Source organism: Netta rufina (genome assembly GCF_964035555.1).
Source record: "Netta rufina genome assembly, chromosome: 29".
Lineage (NCBI taxonomy): Eukaryota > Metazoa > Chordata > Aves > Anseriformes > Anatidae > Netta > Netta rufina.
Window position 1 is genome coordinate 856,526 of NC_140153.1, and position 16,233 is coordinate 872,758.

The 16,233-nt window shown below is 66.6% G+C and overlaps 3 protein-coding genes across 5 annotated transcripts; all 3 read left to right on the plus strand.

The window, feature by feature from the left end:
- The first annotated feature begins 1,443 nt into the window (after nt 1-1,443).
- SCAMP3 (secretory carrier membrane protein 3) lies at nt 1,444-5,145 on the plus strand. The gene is made up of 9 exons (XM_084303210.1): nt 1,444-1,574; nt 1,667-1,744; nt 1,870-2,004; nt 2,081-2,201; nt 2,279-2,407; nt 2,596-2,755; nt 3,187-3,288; nt 3,370-3,487; nt 3,620-5,145. The coding sequence occupies exons 1-9, from the start codon at nt 1,527-1,529 to the stop codon at nt 3,764-3,766; spliced, it is 1,038 nt and encodes a 345-aa protein (XP_084159336.1). The 5' UTR covers nt 1,444-1,526; the 3' UTR covers nt 3,767-5,145.
- A 1,011-nt stretch (nt 5,146-6,156) lies between these two features.
- ENTREP3 (endosomal transmembrane epsin interactor 3) lies at nt 6,157-10,948 on the plus strand (the record flags this gene model as incomplete). Its single annotated transcript, XM_084303183.1, has 12 exons — nt 6,157-6,375; nt 7,047-7,103; nt 7,268-7,378; nt 7,532-7,657; nt 7,739-7,846; nt 8,046-8,206; nt 8,333-8,432; nt 8,509-8,593; nt 8,715-9,293; nt 9,586-9,651; nt 9,905-10,167; nt 10,778-10,948. The coding sequence occupies 12 exons, from the start codon at nt 6,157-6,159 to the stop codon at nt 10,946-10,948; spliced, it is 2,046 nt and encodes a 681-aa protein (XP_084159309.1).
- Nucleotides 10,949-11,715: 767 nt separating this feature from the next.
- GBA1 (glucosylceramidase beta 1) lies at nt 11,716-16,186 on the plus strand. 3 transcript variants are annotated; one of them, XR_014619200.1, is made up of 12 exons: nt 11,743-11,793; nt 12,510-12,623; nt 12,822-13,013; nt 13,090-13,236; nt 13,362-13,495; nt 13,582-13,754; nt 13,847-14,084; nt 14,240-14,464; nt 14,580-14,743; nt 14,892-15,017; nt 15,166-15,408; nt 16,127-16,186. XR_014619200.1 is itself a non-coding variant. In XM_084303191.1 (11 exons), the coding sequence occupies exons 2-11, from the start codon at nt 12,557-12,559 to the stop codon at nt 15,266-15,268; spliced, it is 1,569 nt and encodes a 522-aa protein (XP_084159317.1). In that variant the 5' UTR covers nt 11,716-11,789; nt 12,510-12,556; the 3' UTR covers nt 15,269-15,519. The 3 variants fall into 3 exon arrangements, 2 of the variants coding, with proteins under 2 accessions (XP_084159317.1, XP_084159316.1); XM_084303191.1 differs by lacking the exon at nt 16,127-16,186 and having other exon boundaries at nt 11,716-11,789; nt 15,166-15,519; XM_084303190.1 differs by lacking the exon at nt 16,127-16,186 and having other exon boundaries at nt 15,166-15,519.
- Nucleotides 16,187-16,233: the final 47 nt, after the last annotated feature.

A 16,233-nucleotide genomic window follows, 5' to 3' on the forward strand; every position in this document is an offset into this window, starting at 1 on the left:
CTTTACTAGAGAAACCCCCTTACTCCATGGGCAGGTGATCGAGGGCTGTACAGATGCCTACAGGGGGTGGCCCAGCGGTGTGTGCTGTAGCCCAGCACAGGGAAATGGGTCTGCCTGTGCCTCTTTGTGAGGCTGGGCCCTTGACTTGGGCTTTTCCATGGGATTTGCTGGAGGAAGTCATAGACCTGATGGGACCTCTGTCTTGCTGCTTTGCCCACGCGTGTCTGGAAGAGTCTTGTGTCAGGAACAGCAGACGTGGTCTGTTCTACACAAGTGTGTCCCTTTGTTGTTGTGCCATCAGTCTGTGGCAGACTCTGTCCATGTCATCATGCAAAGAGATAAAGGAAAACACCAACTTCACCTGGAGTTAGTTTGGGGTGTCACAAAAGGAGTGACTCTGGCTCATCTCCACGCACTTGTGGTCTTAAAGAGCTTGTGCTGGAAGCTTTTACCTGGTTCCTGCAGCACTGCCCGGTCAGACAGCAGACAGCCATGCAGCTCAGGTGGTGTGTGCCAGGGAATGAGAGTGGGGGGAAGACCTGGTCCTGCTGCATCTGTAGCCAGCCCCTGGGTGAGCCTGCATTGGAATTAAATTGAGCAAATAATATCTGCAGTCTGTCAGACTTCAGAAAACACAGCACCATGGTGTCCAAAATCTGAATCCGCAGCTTTTAACTTCCCAGCCAAGAGCACCACAGTGAGGTGGCAGCTGTCCGGGCTGAGGGGGGAGCTCACAGCTTTGTGCATAACTTTAAATCTCCTCTATTCAGAAGGAGGGGAGATTTTTAGACAAGAGGTGTAGTTGCTGCTGAGTACTGAAGTCTGGGATGGGAACTAGAGGCAGGTGGGGATTTATCTCTCATGCTGGGGAATTCCTTTTTGGGAGGGGGCTGTCGGCATGCTGCCTGTAGCTGCTGGAATCGGCAATCCCCATAAATAACCCATCCGGGAGGCACCACTTTAATTACCCCAGCCGCTTGTCGTGCCACCAATTCCTCCCTGACCGTTTCACGTCCACGAAACCCGCCGTGCATCGCTGGGGGGCAGTGAAGCAGCCGCCTTGCTGCACCCGGGGCTAACGCTCGCCTGGCCCCGGGGCTGCAACGGCGAGATTTGGGCAAATCTTTGGCTTTGGGGCTGAGACCTTTTGGGTACCCGCAGGGGAGAGCGCCTTTTTGCTGGGCCTGGCTGAACGGGGCCCAGGGCGGGTGGGGCCAGGCCCGGTGGGGCCGGGTGAGGCCTGGTAGGCCCCGGGGAGGCCGGGCCCCATCCCGGCGTTGCCATGGGGACGGCGTTGCCATGGAGACGCGCTCCCAGCAGCCCCTGCGCTGCGGACGGGGTAGAGAGGCCGAAAAAGGGGGGGGGAGAGAAAAGGGCTCGGCGCCACGTGACCCCAGGGCCACGTGGCCGCCTCACGTGCTCGCTTCCGCCCCGCCCCGCGCAGGCGCAGAGCCCCCTGCGGCGAGGCCCGTCCGGTGCCGTCGCGGGGCGGTCCCGGTGCTGCCGGTGCCGGTCCCGAAGCGGCCATGGCGCAGCGCGGCGGCCCCGCGGTGCTCCCGGACAACCCCTTCCAGGTGCGGGGCGGCCCCGTCCCGCCCCTGGGCCTCGCTTCGGGCCCCGGTACCTGCCCCGCTCCCGGTGCCAGCCCCTGCCGCGTCTCTTGCAGGACCCCGCCGTGGTGCAGCACCGGCCCGGCCCCGAGAGCGCGGCGCTGGACGCCTACAACCCCTTCGAGAACGGCGCGGTGAGCCGGGGGTGGGCCCGGGCCCCGCGGTGCCCCGGGGCCGCCTCCCGGTGGCCCTGCCCAGGGCTCGGCGCGTCGCGGCCGGGCGCTACCGGCGGCTCAGCGCCTCCCTCTCGGTCCCGCAGCCGCCACCGCCGCCGTACCATGCCCCGGCCGGGGCCCCGCCCGCCGTAGGCGTGCCGCCGCCGCAGGGAACCGCGCAGCCCCCGAGGAGACCGAGCCCCACGGAGCCCCGGAACTACGGCTCCTACGGGACGCAGGTACCGGGGCTGGGCGGGGGCAGCCCGGGTGGGCCGGGGGAGGAGCGGGCAGCTGAGGGCCGCGTGTCCTCCGCAGGCCTCGGCGGCAGCTGCCACGGCCGAGCTGCTGAAGCGGCAGGAGGAGCTGAACCGCAAGGCAGAGGAGCTGGACCGGCGGGAGCGGGAGCTGCAGAACGCCGCCCTCAGCAGCGGTGCCAGTGAGTGCCCAGAGCCCCTCGGGCCCCTTCTGCACGGTGCTGCGCTTCTCTGCCTCTCACCTCCTTTTGCTCTGCAGCGAGACTGAACAACTGGCCCCCGCTGCCGTCCTTCTGCCCCGTGAAGCCTTGCTTCTACCAGGACATCCCCGTGGAGATCCCCGCTGACTTCCAGAAGACAGTTTCGACCATGTATTACCTCTGGATGGGTGAGTCCCTGCGTGGAGCGTGAGGTCTGGGGAGCAGGTAGAGGATCGAGCCTCCTGCACGTGAGGGAATGCTGCTGCTCTGGAGAAGTTGCGATTGCAACTCGGTGCCTAGGCCCAGGGGGGTGATTTCTTGGCATGGGGAGTGGGGAGCCTTGCTTGGGGCACCTGACCGATGTCCTCTCCCTCAGCCAGCACCATTGCTCTCTTCCTGAACTTCTTGTCCTCGCTCGCCTGGTTCTGCGTGGATCCCTCGTCAGGTTCTGGGTTCGGCCTCTCCATTCTCTGGGCTCTTCTCTACACGCCCTGCTCCTTCGTCTGCTGGTATAGGCCCATGTACAAAGCCTTCAGGTGTGTATCTGCTGGAGCTCACGGGCCAGCAAAGCAGTAGGGTGGGACGTCTGCCAGGCTGGTGCTTGTAACGGAGGAAACCAGGCTCTGTGCTAGAACAGGACTGCGCACTGAGGGTGTCCCAGCGCCGTACCTGTGTTTCCTACGGGTCTCAGGGATGTGATCCTGGGCTGAACCCCTCTGTGAGGAACACGTTTTGCTCTGGATGGGGCAAAGGAGGTCACAGGAGTGTTTTCCCATGGCTGTTGTTGGACATCCCTGTACTGCCTTGTGCCTCTTCCTCTTGCTTCCCCCCTCTCCCCGTTACAAGTCCCTTAACCACCGGTTAAGGGAGGTGGCTGCATGTCTGGTGCCTGCCTGTTCTCCTTGCTTTTGAGGAAGGTTTGAGAATCACTTTCTCTGGCCTAACCTCGTCTGTCTCTTTCTCCCAGGAGTGACAGTTCGTTCAACTTCTTTGTCTTCTTCTTCGTCTTCTTTGCCCAGAACGTGATGTACGTGCTGCAGGCCATCGGCATACCCAACTGGGGCTTCAGGTACGTGCTGCGCTCACCCCGGAGCAGGGGGGGGCGGGTGGGGCAGAGAGAACCCGTGGACAGCCGCTGCTTGTTTTACAGTGGCTGGATATTGAGTCTGATAGCGCTGAGGAAGAACACGGCTGTGGCTGTGATGATGATCCTGGTGTCCTTGTTCTTCACAGCGGTGGCTGTGTTGGGCATCATTATGCTGAAAAAGGTGAGTGAGGAGTGAACGCTGGGGCAAAACATCGGGACGCGTGGGTTTGGGCTGGTGTGGAGCACAGCTCTGTGCACTTGGTGTTGGAATGGGGCTGGGGCAGTGACTCCTGAGCCTGCTGCTCTCTTCCAGATTCACTCTCTGTACCGCCGGACGGGTGCCAGCTTCCAAAAGGCGCAGGAGGAGTTTGCCGCAGGGGTCTTTTCCAACCAGGCAGTGCGCACAGCGGCGGCCAACGCTGCTGCGGGTGCGGCCACCAACGCCTTCCGGGCACCCTAGCGGGGTGGGGGCCCTGGCTTGTCCCTCACACGTGGGCTGTTTGGTAAAGAAGAGGAAATCCAAGTTGCACTTTCATTGGATCCCCGTGTGTCTGCATCAGCTGTCAGAGGCTGCCTCATCCCAGCTTGGAAGTGCTGGTGCCTGAATCGTTTGCTGCTCTAACCCCTTTCCTCGTGGATGGAGGCTGGTCTGGTTCGTGCTGGTCCCCTTCCCTCAGCGGACTGGGGGAAGGAGCCAGGGGGGAGGTGCAGTGGCCCAGTCATTGTCCTTCCTTCCAGCACGAGTTGCTGGGGGGCAGGAGTCCCCTCCGGGTGTGTGACAGGGACTGAAATGGCTGCTGCCCTTCCTCTCTATTGGCCAGGATCTCCCCTTTCCCCACCTGGTGATGCCACTTGTGTGCTCCAGGGCACGGAGGGTTCCCACCTGTGTCCAGTCCCAGGGTGTGTGTGGGCTGGCTCAGCCCTGGAGGCTTTTGCCTGCCTCTTCTTGGAAGCAGGACCTCATTCCCTGCCCAGAAATCATTCCTGTCTTCCCCAGGGGAGTGCTCATGTGGGATTGGGCTGGCTCTGTCCCCAGGGTGCTGAGCTGGGAGGCAGACTCCATCCCGTTCCCTTCCTTTGTCCTTCATGGTGCTGGGCTGAGCCTACTCCAAGCACGGGGCTGTGAGGAGAGCACTGCTTTGCAGGCAGCGGTGGCGCATCAGCTTCTGATGGCGGCTCTTTGCCTTTAGCCTGTGTGCAGTCCCTCTCTGGGACTGGTGCTTGGTGGACCCTAAATCTGGGCTGGGTGCTGAGGAGGGCTCCTCGTACCTCTCCAGCTTGAGCTCCCTCTGCCCCTCCTCGCTCCCAGCCCTCGGGGATGTGAACAGCTTCTCCCTTCTTCATCTCTGCCCGTTGTGGGGACGGTGCCCCCCTCCCTCTCCCTAGCACTCCCCAGTCAGCTGTGTCCTTTCTTTGTGTGGCTTCACCCTCCTCCCTCCTGGGGGGCTGAGCCCGTTCCTGCGTGCAGCACTGCCCACACTGTGCCCTGTGTCCCCTTGCCACTGTTGGCCCCAGCCCCATCCACCAGTGCCCCCAAGAGGACCAGGGGACTGGGGACCACGAGTTCTGCTTTCATCCACCAGTGGATGCGGCTGGTTCCCCTCCTGCCGCTCCTGGGGTGGTGGGACGGGGTCGTGCCTTCCCTTGGGGGCCGGCTCCCTGCTGCTGGGGGGGGTGCTCCGCTCTGCGCCCCCCACGGCTGGGACCCGGCGGCCGTCGCCGCTTCCCCTCCTGCTGCCCCGGGGCCGCGCTGGTCCCCTTCCGGCCTGTCCCGTGCTGCTGTGCCGAACGCCACGCCGCCTTCAGGTTTAATTTAAGAAATAAACCGACTCTGACTCCTCCTCGCCTCCGCTGCGTCGCCACGGGGAAAGGGGGTGGGAAACGGGGCCGGCCGGGACGCACCGGAGCCTCCCGGACTACAGCTCCCGGCGTGCCGCGCAGGGGCGGGCCGGGGGGGGCCGCCGCATCCCGGGCTCCCGGCGGGGCTGCGGGCGGCGGCGGGAGCGAGCCCGGATCCGCCCGGCTCCGCCTGGGGCGCGCCCGCTCCGCCGCCTCCCCCCCGACCCCGCTCCGCGCCCCGCCGCCCTCCGGGAAGCGGCCCCCGGAGGCCGCGGCGGGGGCGATGCTCGGGCGCGCTCCCCGCGGCATCCCGCCGGCCGGGCGGTCCCTCCGCCCGCAGCCGGGGCTGGGGGGCCCGGGACGGCGCGGCCGCCGGTAACGGCAGCGGAGGAAGCGGGGCTCTTTTTTTGGGGGAGGGCCCCGGACCGGGCCGGTTTCGCGCGGGGCTCCGTGCGCCCGGACCCTGCGCCCGCTGCCTCCGGAGGATGCTCGGGGGCTCGGGGGGGGGAGCGCAGCCACGAGCTCGCCCCTGCCTTCTGCCGCTGCCTCGGGGACCCCCTGCACGGCCCGGGGGCCGCGCTCCCGGCACTGTCTCTTGGTCTTTGCGGAGCAGCCCCAGCGCCTGGTGGCCTGAACCCAGGGCTTGAGGGACGGCGAGAGGGGAGAACCCCCAGGCCCGCGGCTCCAGGCGGGCTCGCTGGCCGGAGCCAGGGCGGCGGTGGGATGCGCAGGGACCGCTGAGGCTGGTTGTCCTCCCGGGACATCCCGCGGACCTCCTGGGAGCCCCGGGTCCTGCGTGGCCGTGGGCGCTGCCCCGAGCACCCAGCGCGGGGAAGAACCACCCTCAGCATCCTCCGGGAGACAAAAGGTGGAGCCCGGCCTGTTCGTGGCGAGTGCCCGCTCCTGCTTCCCCTGGGCCGCTCGTCCCCGTCCTGGCGTGGTCCCACCGGTGGCCCCGGGGCTCCAGGGGGCTCTGGGGCCGGTGGCTCCCGCTCGCTGCCCGGGGCCGCCATGCCCTCCCCCAGCGACTCCAGCCACTCGCTGACCGGCCGTACGTCTCGCAGCCTCACCCACCTCCGCGTCCAGAGGACCTGGCTGCAGATCCTGCTGGTGCTGGGCTTCATCCAGGTCATCCTGGGCGTCCTCATCGTCACCTTCAGCCTGGTGGCAGCCACCATCACGCCCTCCGCCAAGATCCGTCACTCCTGCCCCTCCTGGGCCGGCTTCTCGGTGAGTGCGGGGCAGGGGCTCGCATGCTGAGGGGCCTGGTGTGGATCTGCTGCTCTGGGTCCCCGCTGCTCCCAAGGCGCTGTGCTGAATTGGCTGCCGGTCCCCGTGGGGAGTGTGTCCCTGCTGTTCCTCCACCTTGTGTTGGGGGGCTGCCGCAAGGCACCGCGGGAGAATCCCGGGGGTTCCCCTGGGGTGACTGTCAGGGATGGGGACCCCAGAGCCGTGTCTTGGTGGTGGGGGGCATGTATCGAGGTGATGTGCTCACGGGCCTGTCCCGAAGGGGCAGGGGAAGGGTGCGTGGGGTGTGGCAGTGGCAGTGTGGAGGGGTACAGGGCAGCCTGGCCTTGCTCCCGAGCTGTGCCACGGGACACTCTGCCTGCCATGGACACTGGGTGAGGGCAGGACCCCGGTGTGACCCTGCGGCACCGGGCCGGGCCTGGCCTTGCTGCCCGGCACAGAGCTGCCTGCAGTCCCCGGGCTCTCTGCTGCCCTGAATCAGCAATTTCTCCAGGCTTGCAGCACAGGAGCAGTCCGTATGGCCCTGCTGCTCCCGGGCCAGCTCTGGGCCAGCAAGGCTTGGGGGGCTCTTCCCAGGAAGGGGGGGGCTGCTCTGGGCCACGCTGCCCAGCAGGGACCCCTCCCCATCCTCACTGCTGGGCGTGTGTCTGCAGCTGGCGCTGTCCGGGCTCATCGGCATCATCTCCTGGAAGCGGCCCTTCACCCTGGTGGTAGGTGTCGTGGGGACCCTCCCCTCTGCAGATGTCTTTGGGCAGGCTGGAGGGGGCCGCGTGTGCCCCCCGCCACCACCCTCACACTCGTGGCCGTGCCCGCGTTTCGGCTCCCTGCCCTGCCAGCCCTGCCCAGCTCTCAGCCCCTCTCCTCCCCGCTGCAGATCACCTTCTTCACGCTGCTGTCGGTGCTGGGCGTCATGCTGAGCCTGGCCGGGTCCATCCTGTCCTGCCAGAACGCGCAGCTGGTGAAGTCCCTGGAGGCCTGCGAGAGGGTGAGGCTGGACAAGGCGGAGAGGCCGTGGCACAGCGAATCGTCCCTAGCTGCAGGGCTCCGAGGACGTGGGGAGCTGGTGGCTGGGTTCTCTGGTGGCTCTTGGGAGAGAGCACGGGGTCTGGAGGTCCCTCATGGCGTTCCTCGTCCCCAGGAGAAGGACTCGTGCATCTGCTGCCAGACCTACCTGGAGCATGCGCCTGCTTCCTGCAGCCAGCAGAGCGAGATGCTGACCATGTTCCCCAACCCTGACTGCCGGAGCATCCGCGTGGCACTCAAGGTGGGTGAGGGCTCCTTGGAGAGCAGCTGCACGCCCCTCCAGGCTCTGTGGGCGTCCATAGCTCGTCCTGCTCCTCCCCAGGATCTCCTCTTCAGTGTTTGTGGCTTGACCGTCTTCTCCACCATCATCTGCATGCTCTCTGCTGTCGTGTGCTGCATCCAGATCTTCTCCCTGGATATTGTCCACGTGGTGAGGCCTGGCCCTGACCCGCAAGGACATGGGACTGGGCAGCATCCCCAGGCTGGCTGGGCCACCAGGGGGCCGGGGCAGGACCTGGCTGAGGGGCCCTGTGGGGACCAAGAGGAGCAGGACGTGTACTCCTGCCGGATCTCTGGACAGGGAGTGTCTGCCCCTTACGCCAGCTCTTCCTTGTTCCCTCTCCCTGCAGCTGGTCCCCCAGCGCTCCAACTCTGTGACGCTGGAATGCACGTCGCCCCCCGACACCTTTCTGCAGAGCATGCTGGACTTCGAGGAGTTCGTGCCTCCGGTGCCACCCCCCCCATACTACCCACCCGAGTACACGTGCAGCTCTGAGACCGACGCGCAGAGGTACCCAGCAGGGAGCAAGGCTGCTGTAGTCGAGCCTGCGCGCTTCAGTGCAGCAGCAGGGGGGGCGTTTGTCACCAAACAGAGCTTGTCCCACCTGAGGTGGCTTTTCTGCTCTTGCCTCTTCAGCATCACCTACAATGGCTCCATGGACAGCCCTGTGCCTCTATACCCGACCGACTTTCCCCCCTCCTACGAGACCGTGATGGGGCTGCGCGGGGACAGCCAGGTGGGAGCCGCAGGGCCGTGGGCAGAGCGTGGCTCCGCTCCTGCTCTGCCCGTGCCCTGACGGCGCTGCCCTGCAGGCCACGCTGTTTGACTCGCAGCTGACTGATGGCTCGCACGCCTGCACCTGCGACCGCGTCCCCTCCATCGTGCTCAGCGGGGAAGGTGAGCACAGCCTTGTCTGCGCACCCCCGCTGCGGGGCAGGGGGGAGCGGGCCAGGCCCAGCGCTGCAGGACCTGCCCTCTGCAGCAAGCTCGATGCTGACGCCTGCTCTTCTCCTTGCAGTGTCCATGGACAGCGGGTCCCTGATCATGTCTGAGATTGTGGACATCCCTGGGGACAGCAGCCCCTCGGAGGACTCGTGCCTGCTGGAGCTCCAGGGCTCCATGCGCTCTGTGGACTACGTCCTCTTCCGCTCCATCCAGCGCAGCCGCGCTGACTACTGCCTGAGCGTGGACTGCGTGCAGTGCAGCCACCACGCGCGCAGCCCCACGCTGGGCTTGCAGGGGCCTTTCGAGGAGACGCCGCAGCCCCGGGCACGTGGCGAGCGCTCCTACTCCTGCTCCACGGCAGAGCCCGGCCACAACGGCATCTTGGTGGGGGGAGCTGTGACCCACAGCTGCAACCGCCTGGAGGGGCTGGCCCGCTGCATCGGGCCCTGCTTCCCCGAGGTGCGGCTCAAGGACAAGAGCTCACTACAGGGGCAGAGGGGCAGCCGCTCCGCAGGACCCGGCAGCGGGCGCCTCTTCCACCCGCGGCGCAACAGCGAGACCTCCTGCCCCTCGTCTCCAGCCCCAGGGCTGAGCCAGCGGCCCCTCGTGAGATCGCACAGCGACCCCGGTGTCCTGATGGTTGGTGACACCGGTAGGTGGGAACGGCTGCTGAGACGGGGACGTGTGTGCAGCAGTTTCTGACTGGTGCAGCTGGGATGCTCCGTGGGCTTTGCTGCATTTCTTTGAGGCCGGGCAGGGTTAAAGCTGGGCTGGGGTTGGTGGCTGCTCCAGGGGAAGGGGGAGAGGCAGGCACATGGACTGCTTGGCCGGGAGGATGGGGATGCTGGTGTTGGGCCTGGTGGGGGTGCCGGCTGGTACTGTGGGGCTGCACGGCAGCACAGGACAATGCCAAACTTTGAATGTGTTCTTTGTGCTTCCAGCAGATTTCAGGGAAGTACTTTATACCAAAGCACTGGAGGATAACGTGTCCAATTCCTCTGCAGATACAGGTCAGGGCACAGTCCTCTGCGGGCACTGGGAAACAGTGGGGAGGGTTAGGGGGAGGGTTTCGGCAGTCCCTTGAGGGGTCAGCATCACCCTTTTTGGCGATGGGATGCTGGAGATCTGCATGTGCTTCTGTGCCCACTGGTAGGCAACAGGATATGAGAGGGTCCCCAGAGCTGTGGGGACAAGGGACAGTGGGGACGGGGACTGCAGGGACAGGGCCACATTGCCTGGCACCTCATAGCTCCGTCTCTGCAGGGCTGTGCTCGGAGGCCTGCCTGCTCCACCGTTCGCACTGTGACTCGCCCCCGCTGCTCCGCGCTGGCTCCGTGGGGAAGAACAAGCTGCCGGTGTCCAAGAAGGTGACACAGCAGCTGTCGAAGACAACGACCCGCTCCCTGGGGGACCTGAAGGTCTGCCGGGGCACCCGCGGGTTGGTGGCCAGGTTCCTGCAGAGACCCAAGCGCAACCCCGCAGCTGCAGTGGAGGTGCCTGGGCACAGCCCCCAGGGGCACAAGCAGGTAGGCTCTGACAACCGGGGCGTCCCTGCCCACCCTTCCCCAGTTCCCCTTCCTCAGGGAGCCCCACACATGCCCTCTCCCACCCACCAGCACCTTGGCGCTGGCCTCCCTGGGGTCCTGGGTCCTCTGTCCCCCTGCGGCTGGGTGCTGCCTGTCCTGAGCCAGGATGTGTCCCTTCCCCTTGGCCCTGGCCAGCTGTAGCCGTGAGTGTGAAAGCCCCATGTGTTGCAATGGCTTTGGCTTTGCTCCTGAGTCACTGCAGCCTCGAGGAAGCCACTGTGAAATCCCAGCCTCGATTTCCCAGCTGGGGAGCGTAATGATCCTTTTCCTGCTTTCTGGGATTAGCCCTCCCTTGCGGGACTCTGAGGCCTTGCGCAGCCCGGGGAGCCGCGATGGGAACAAGTCTGTCCTTAATGACAGCGTGTGCGTGTCATGCACGCCTCTGCCATCCCCTGCCACTCCTGCCATCCTGCCCAGCACATCCGTCTGCCTCCAGCCTCCTTGCTGGAGCACACAGGCTTCCCCCAAAGCACAGGCATCCCCTCCTGCTGTGGGAGTCGTCCCGTAGGGTGGGCAAGCAGTGCCACAGCCTGTCTCCATGGGGTTGCAGGTCCCCTGGAGCGCCTGGCCGGGAGCAGAGCAGCGCCAGGAAGGCATCCACCTGCGGAGCTGTGGGGACCTGAGCTCCACCTCGTCCCTGCGCCGGCTCCTGTCCGCCCGCCGGCTGGAGCGTGGCCGCCCGCGAAGCCTCAGCGGGACCTGCAAGGAGAGCGTCCTCTGAGGGCAGCGCTGGCCCCGTGGCACGGCCTCGGCCTCCGCAGAGACCCTGGAGCTGGGGGGTGCCGGGAGGGCCCCGCTCCTGGACGCTGCTCCCCGCCTGCGGTGCCGGGCCCCGGTGTCGCTGTCCTGGGGCTTCCTCATGGCCCCTTCCCGGGGTCGGGGGCGAGGGGCTGGTCCCCTGGGGTGGCCGCTGTGGGGCCAAGCGGGCTGTGCCCCCGTCCACTGCCCCGACCCCGTGCCTGTGCCCGCAGTGCCCGTGCCTTGTCCCCACTGCTGTCCCTGGTCCCCTGCGCTGGCCGTGCCCCAGCCCCATCCCGGTAGCGCCCTGGCCCCATACCGGCAGTGCCCCGGCCCCGTCCCGGTAGCGCCCTGGCCGTGCACCCACGTCCCTGCCCCGCCGGTTGTGCCTGGCCTCCCCCCCCCGTCCCGCACCGGCCGTGCCTGCGTGTCCCCGCGCCCCCCGCCCCCCGGTACCGCCCCGGGGGTCCCTGCACAGATTTAGGGGTGTCGGTGAGGGGGGGTGGGGGCCCGTCCCGTTGCCACCGGGCCGCGGCGCTTGCAGCTGCTCCGCCACTCGCTAGAGAACCAAATAAAGGTGTTCGCCTGCCCGACGGGGCCGGGGGGGCCTGGATGGGCGCCTGGGGGCTCCGTGGGGACCGTGGGGACCGGGGAGGGGGGGGCGGGGGAACCCGGTGCCGGTGTGTCAGCTGACACCGGCGGTCACGTGAGCGGCGGGGCGGGGCGGCGCCCGGTGGCGGCTCCGTTCGGTGCCGGGAGCGCGGGGACGGGGCTGGTGCCAGGGGACGGGGGCCGGGAGCCGGGAGCCGGGGTCCGGGCCGGCGGTGGGTGAGCGCCCGGCAGCCTCCTCCCGGGACCCGCCGGTGGGAGGGGGGGGCGCGGCTCCCCTCGAGCGTCCCGGAACGGGAACGGGAACCGGGCTGCGGGCCCGATGGGGGCAGCGGGGAGAGGAGCGGGGCAGGGGGCTCGGGGCTGCCGGGGGAAGGCTCAGGGGCGGGGACCGGGGGGAAATCCTTCACCGGGGGGGCGGCGGGGAACGGCGCAGGCTGCCCGGAGAGATGGGGGGACCCAGACCTGGGGGGGGGGCCGGGGCCAGGCTGGAGGGGACCGGGGGCAGGAGGGGGCTGGGGGCTGGAGGGGGTCGGGGGCACGAATGGGGCTGGGTGGGGCTGGGGGCAGCCTGGGCTGGTGCCCGTGGTGGTGCCCGTGGTGGGGGTGGGAACGAGGTGGGCTCTGAGCTCCCCGCCACCCCGATGCGCGGTGCCGTGATTCCGTGACCCCGGTTGAGCAAGGCGCTGCCGTGCCAGGCACGCGTGCGGGATGGGCCTTGGCCTGTCCCCATCACGCCCTGTCCCCATCCTGCTCCTGGAAGAAGAGCCGAGGCGTGGGAGGGACGGGAAGCTCGGGTCCCCTTAAAGGCGAGGCTGGCACCGGCGCTGCGGAGGCGGCCTGGCAGCGAGTGCGGACGCGGTGCCAGCACAGCTGCGAACGGCTCTTCTGGGGCTGCTCGAGGCTTTCCTAACGGCGTGACCCCCGACTCACAGGGTCTGCTCCCCCGGGTCTGCCCGAGCCAAGGGGACGTGGCGGTGCCATGTGGGCCCAGCGTGCCGGGGTCCTGGGCTGGCTGCTGCTGCTCCAGGCGGTGCCCAGGGCTGCAGGTGAGTGCAGGGATGGGGTGGGGTGGCAGGGGCTATATGGACTCTATATGGATGCTGTATGGGGGGCTCTGGGGTGCAGGTAGGGTGAGGAGTGTGGGGCTGGAGGGTTTCAGGGAGCACCCCATGGCACGGGGAGAGCTTCCAAGGGGCACAGCCCCTTAGGGAGCATCCCCCTCCAGCATCTGCCCGTGCCCGCAGGCGCCCGGCCCTGCAGCCCCAAGTACTTTGGCCGTGACTCCATGGTGTGCGTGTGCAATGCCACGTACTGCGACACACTGGACCCCGTGGTGCTGCCGGCCCCGGGCACCTACGTCAAGTACGAGAGCAGCAAGGCCGGCAAGCGGCTGGAGCGCAGCGAGGGGAGCTTCCAGCGCAGCCTCCGTGCCCCAGGTACCTGCTGTGGCTGGTGGAAATGGGCTTAGCCCTTCCCTCAACCCTCTGTCACGCTGCGTTTCTTCCCCTGCAGATCTCGTCCTGACTGTGGACACGACGCAGCGATACCAGAAGATAAAGGGATTTGGTGGCTCTGTCACTGACTCAGCTGCCATAAACATCCTTTCCCTGCCCGAGAAAGCCCAGGACCACCTGCTGCGCTCCTATTTCTCTGAGGAAGGTGAGGAGTCGTGGGGAAGGCAGGAGGGCTTGTGATGGGGACCCTTTGGAGCTGCTGCCTGGGAGCTGCTGGGGCTTGGAGCCCTCCTGTCATGCTGCCTATCTCAACCCCTCTGTGCCTGGCAGGGCTTGAGTACAACCTCGTCCGCATCCCCATGGCCAGCTGCGACTTCTCCCTGCACGCCTACACCTACGATGATGTCCCCTATGACTACGAGCTCACCCACTTCAGCCTGCGGGATGAGGACACGAAGCTGAAGGTGAGCAGCGGGCGGGAGCAAGGAGGTCACGCAGGAAGGGGCACAGGGGCTTATAGCTGAGCTGCTCTCTCTGCCCCGTGCTGCAGATCCCCATCCTGCACCGAGCCTTGGCCATGGCCAAACAGCCGCTGTCGCTGTATGCGAGCCCCTGGACCTCTCCGGCCTGGATGAAGACCAGCGAGTCCTTCATCGGGAAGGGCACGCTGAAGGGGCAGGCGGGGGACAAGTACCACAAGACCTGGGCCAACTACTTCGTGCGGTACAGAGGCGCAGACGGGGGGAGACGCCGAGGGGATCCTTGGCGGCGGAGCTGGGGAGATCCCTGGATCACACCTCTTCCCTTGCGCTCAGCTTTCTGGATGAATACGCCAAACACAACCTGACCTTCTGGGCGGTGACGGCCGAGAACGAGCCCTCGGCCGGGCTGATCAACAACTACCCCTTCCAGTGCCTGGGCTTCACGGCTGAGCAGCAGCGGGACTTCATCGCGCGGGACCTGGGCCCTGCGCTGGCCAACAGCTCCCACCGCGACATCCAGCTCATCATCCTGGATGACAACCGCCTCCACCTCCCGCACTGGGCCAAAGTGGTGAGCGCAGCGAAGGACAGGGGGTCCTGAGCCCCTTCCTGCTGGGACGTGCGTCCCTACGGAGGGCTCAGCTGCTCCGTCCTGCGGCACCGGGGTGCGGGTGCTGGTGTGCTGCCCCCCAGCACCTGGCGCTGGCCGACTCTTGTCCCTTACAGGTGCTGGAGGACGAACAGGCAGCTCGCTACGTCCACGGCATCGGCATCCACTGGTACCTGGACTTCATCGGTCCCATACAGGACACCGTGGTGCCCACTCACGAGCTCTTCCCGGATTACTTCATCCTGGCCACGGAGGCGTGCATCGGGGCCCACTTCTGGGAGCGGGATGTTATCCTGGGCTGCTGGGAGCGGGGGAACCAGTACAGCCACAGCATCCTGACGGTGAGAGCCTGCCCTGCCCTGCATGGTGGGCCCTGGGGAGTGGTGCTGGTACCCCCCACCTCTTCCCTCATCGCCCTGCTGCTTGGGCAGACATCTGTGCTGTCTCCTGTTGCAGAACCTGAACCACTTTGTGGCCGGCTGGACCGACTGGAACCTGGCGCTGGACCTGGAGGGGGGTCCTAACTGGGTCAAGAACTACGTGGACAGCCCCATCATCGTGGACAGCAGCGAAGGCGTCTTCTACAAGCAGCCCATGTTCTACCACATGGGGCACTTCAGGTGGGTCAGGGTTCCCCAGCTGCCTGGCCTCCAGCTCTGTGGTCACAGCAGCGGCTTGGTGGGAGCAGAGCCGTGCAGGACGTCTTGAGAGAGCTCCGCTGGGGTCTGACCTCATTCCTGGGCTTGCTTCTTGGCCTTACTTGTGCAGTAAGTTCATCCCAGAGGGCTCCCAGCGTGTGGGGCTCGTCGCCTCCAAAGAGTCCAAGAAGACCGACCTGGAGTACTCGGCCTTCGTGCGCCCCGACGGTGCCGTGGTGGTGGTGGTCCTCAACAGGTGAGTGATGCAGCCCGGCCTGCAAGCACGGGTCCCCATCCGGCCAGGCTGTTACGTGCGCACCCATCCTGCTGGGCCTCATGCACTGCTGGTGCTCAGGACCTGCTGCAGGATCCTCCTGACCCTGCTGCCCCTCCTCACCCTCCAGGTCCCTGCAAAATGTGACCTTCGGGCTGGCCGACACGGTCGGCCTCATCGAGGCCGTGGCTCCGGCCAGCTCCATCCAGACCTACCTGTGGCGGCGGCAGTGACGAGGCTGAGATGCCCGTGGCTGGCCAGGGGCTGGATTGAGGCAGTGGGGGTACGGCCCCACGCTGCCCGCGCGCTCCATCCGGGAAGATGTGGCCGAGGCGGCGCGGTGCTGTGCCCCGTGGTGGAGCCGAGCGCTTGGGTGAGATGGGACCCAGAGCACCGTGCACGGGCCGGGGGCACTGGCACCCCCAGGGCGGGGATCCTACAGGCTGTGAGCGCTGGTGCTGCTGCTCCAACATTAAATGCTGATGCTGGCTCCATGTCTGTGGCTGGAAGAGAAACCTCTGGGTCCCTGCCCGGGTCCCTGCCCTGCTCCCTGGGTGCAGTGGTTGGGTGCAGCCCTGGGAGGGGATCCAGGTACCAGGGGATCCTTGGCAGGGGGATGAGCAAGCCTGGATGCTTCCCAGCTGCCTTGCTGTGGGCAGATTTAGGATATGGCTCCAGGTTTACCCTGCGCATGCATGCTCCTGGAGCAGGAGGAGGCTTCAGCTTTCCACCCTGCAGGTTGGGAGCCCCCTGCACATGTTGCCTGGCCTCATTCTTGTGGAGCTGGGGCTTGCTCCCTGTCATCTCTGCTCTGCACTGGGGCTCCCCAGCCCTGCAGGGCTGCAGGTTCCCCGGCCACGTCTTAGCCCAGGCTGCAGGGAGCTCCCCAGCACCGGGGCTGGAGGCAGAACCAGCTCCAGGAGTGCTGCAGTGTGGGGGGTTTGGGACACGAGTCTGCTCTGGATGGGGTCACGGGTCTGCAAGCTTCGTGGGGCTCTGCAGGGAGGTGGATCCCTGGATGCTGCTGGAGCACAGGCGGCTTTCATCCTCATGAGCCACTTGAGGTTTTGAATTACCCGGGTGACCTTCAGCCCACAGACCTCAGTGAAGGAGCCGAGATGGCACCCACCAGGCAGCAGCAGCCCTGCGATGGGGCACGCTGTCCCCAGTGGGACTCAGCATCGTCCGGAGCTGCGGG

Excerpts from the sequence above, each read along its gene's own strand:
- SCAMP3 (XM_084303210.1), top strand. The coding sequence starts at position 1,527 with ATGGCGCAGCGCGGCGGCCCCGCGGTGCTCCCGGACAACCCCTTCCAG. Across the intron at positions 1,745-1,869 it reads ACCCCTTCGAGAACGGCGCG|CCGCCACCGCCGCCGTACCA; the intron begins GTGAGCCGGGGG and ends TCGGTCCCGCAG. Across the intron at positions 2,756-3,186 it reads CCCATGTACAAAGCCTTCAG|GAGTGACAGTTCGTTCAACT; the intron begins GTGTGTATCTGC and ends TCTTTCTCCCAG.
- GBA1 (XM_084303191.1), top strand. The coding sequence starts at position 12,557 with ATGTGGGCCCAGCGTGCCGGGGTCCTGGGCTGGCTGCTGCTGCTCCAG. Across the intron at positions 12,624-12,821 it reads GGCGGTGCCCAGGGCTGCAG|GCGCCCGGCCCTGCAGCCCC; the intron begins GTGAGTGCAGGG and ends CCGTGCCCGCAG. Across the intron at positions 14,085-14,239 it reads TCCCGCACTGGGCCAAAGTG|GTGCTGGAGGACGAACAGGC; the intron begins GTGAGCGCAGCG and ends TGTCCCTTACAG.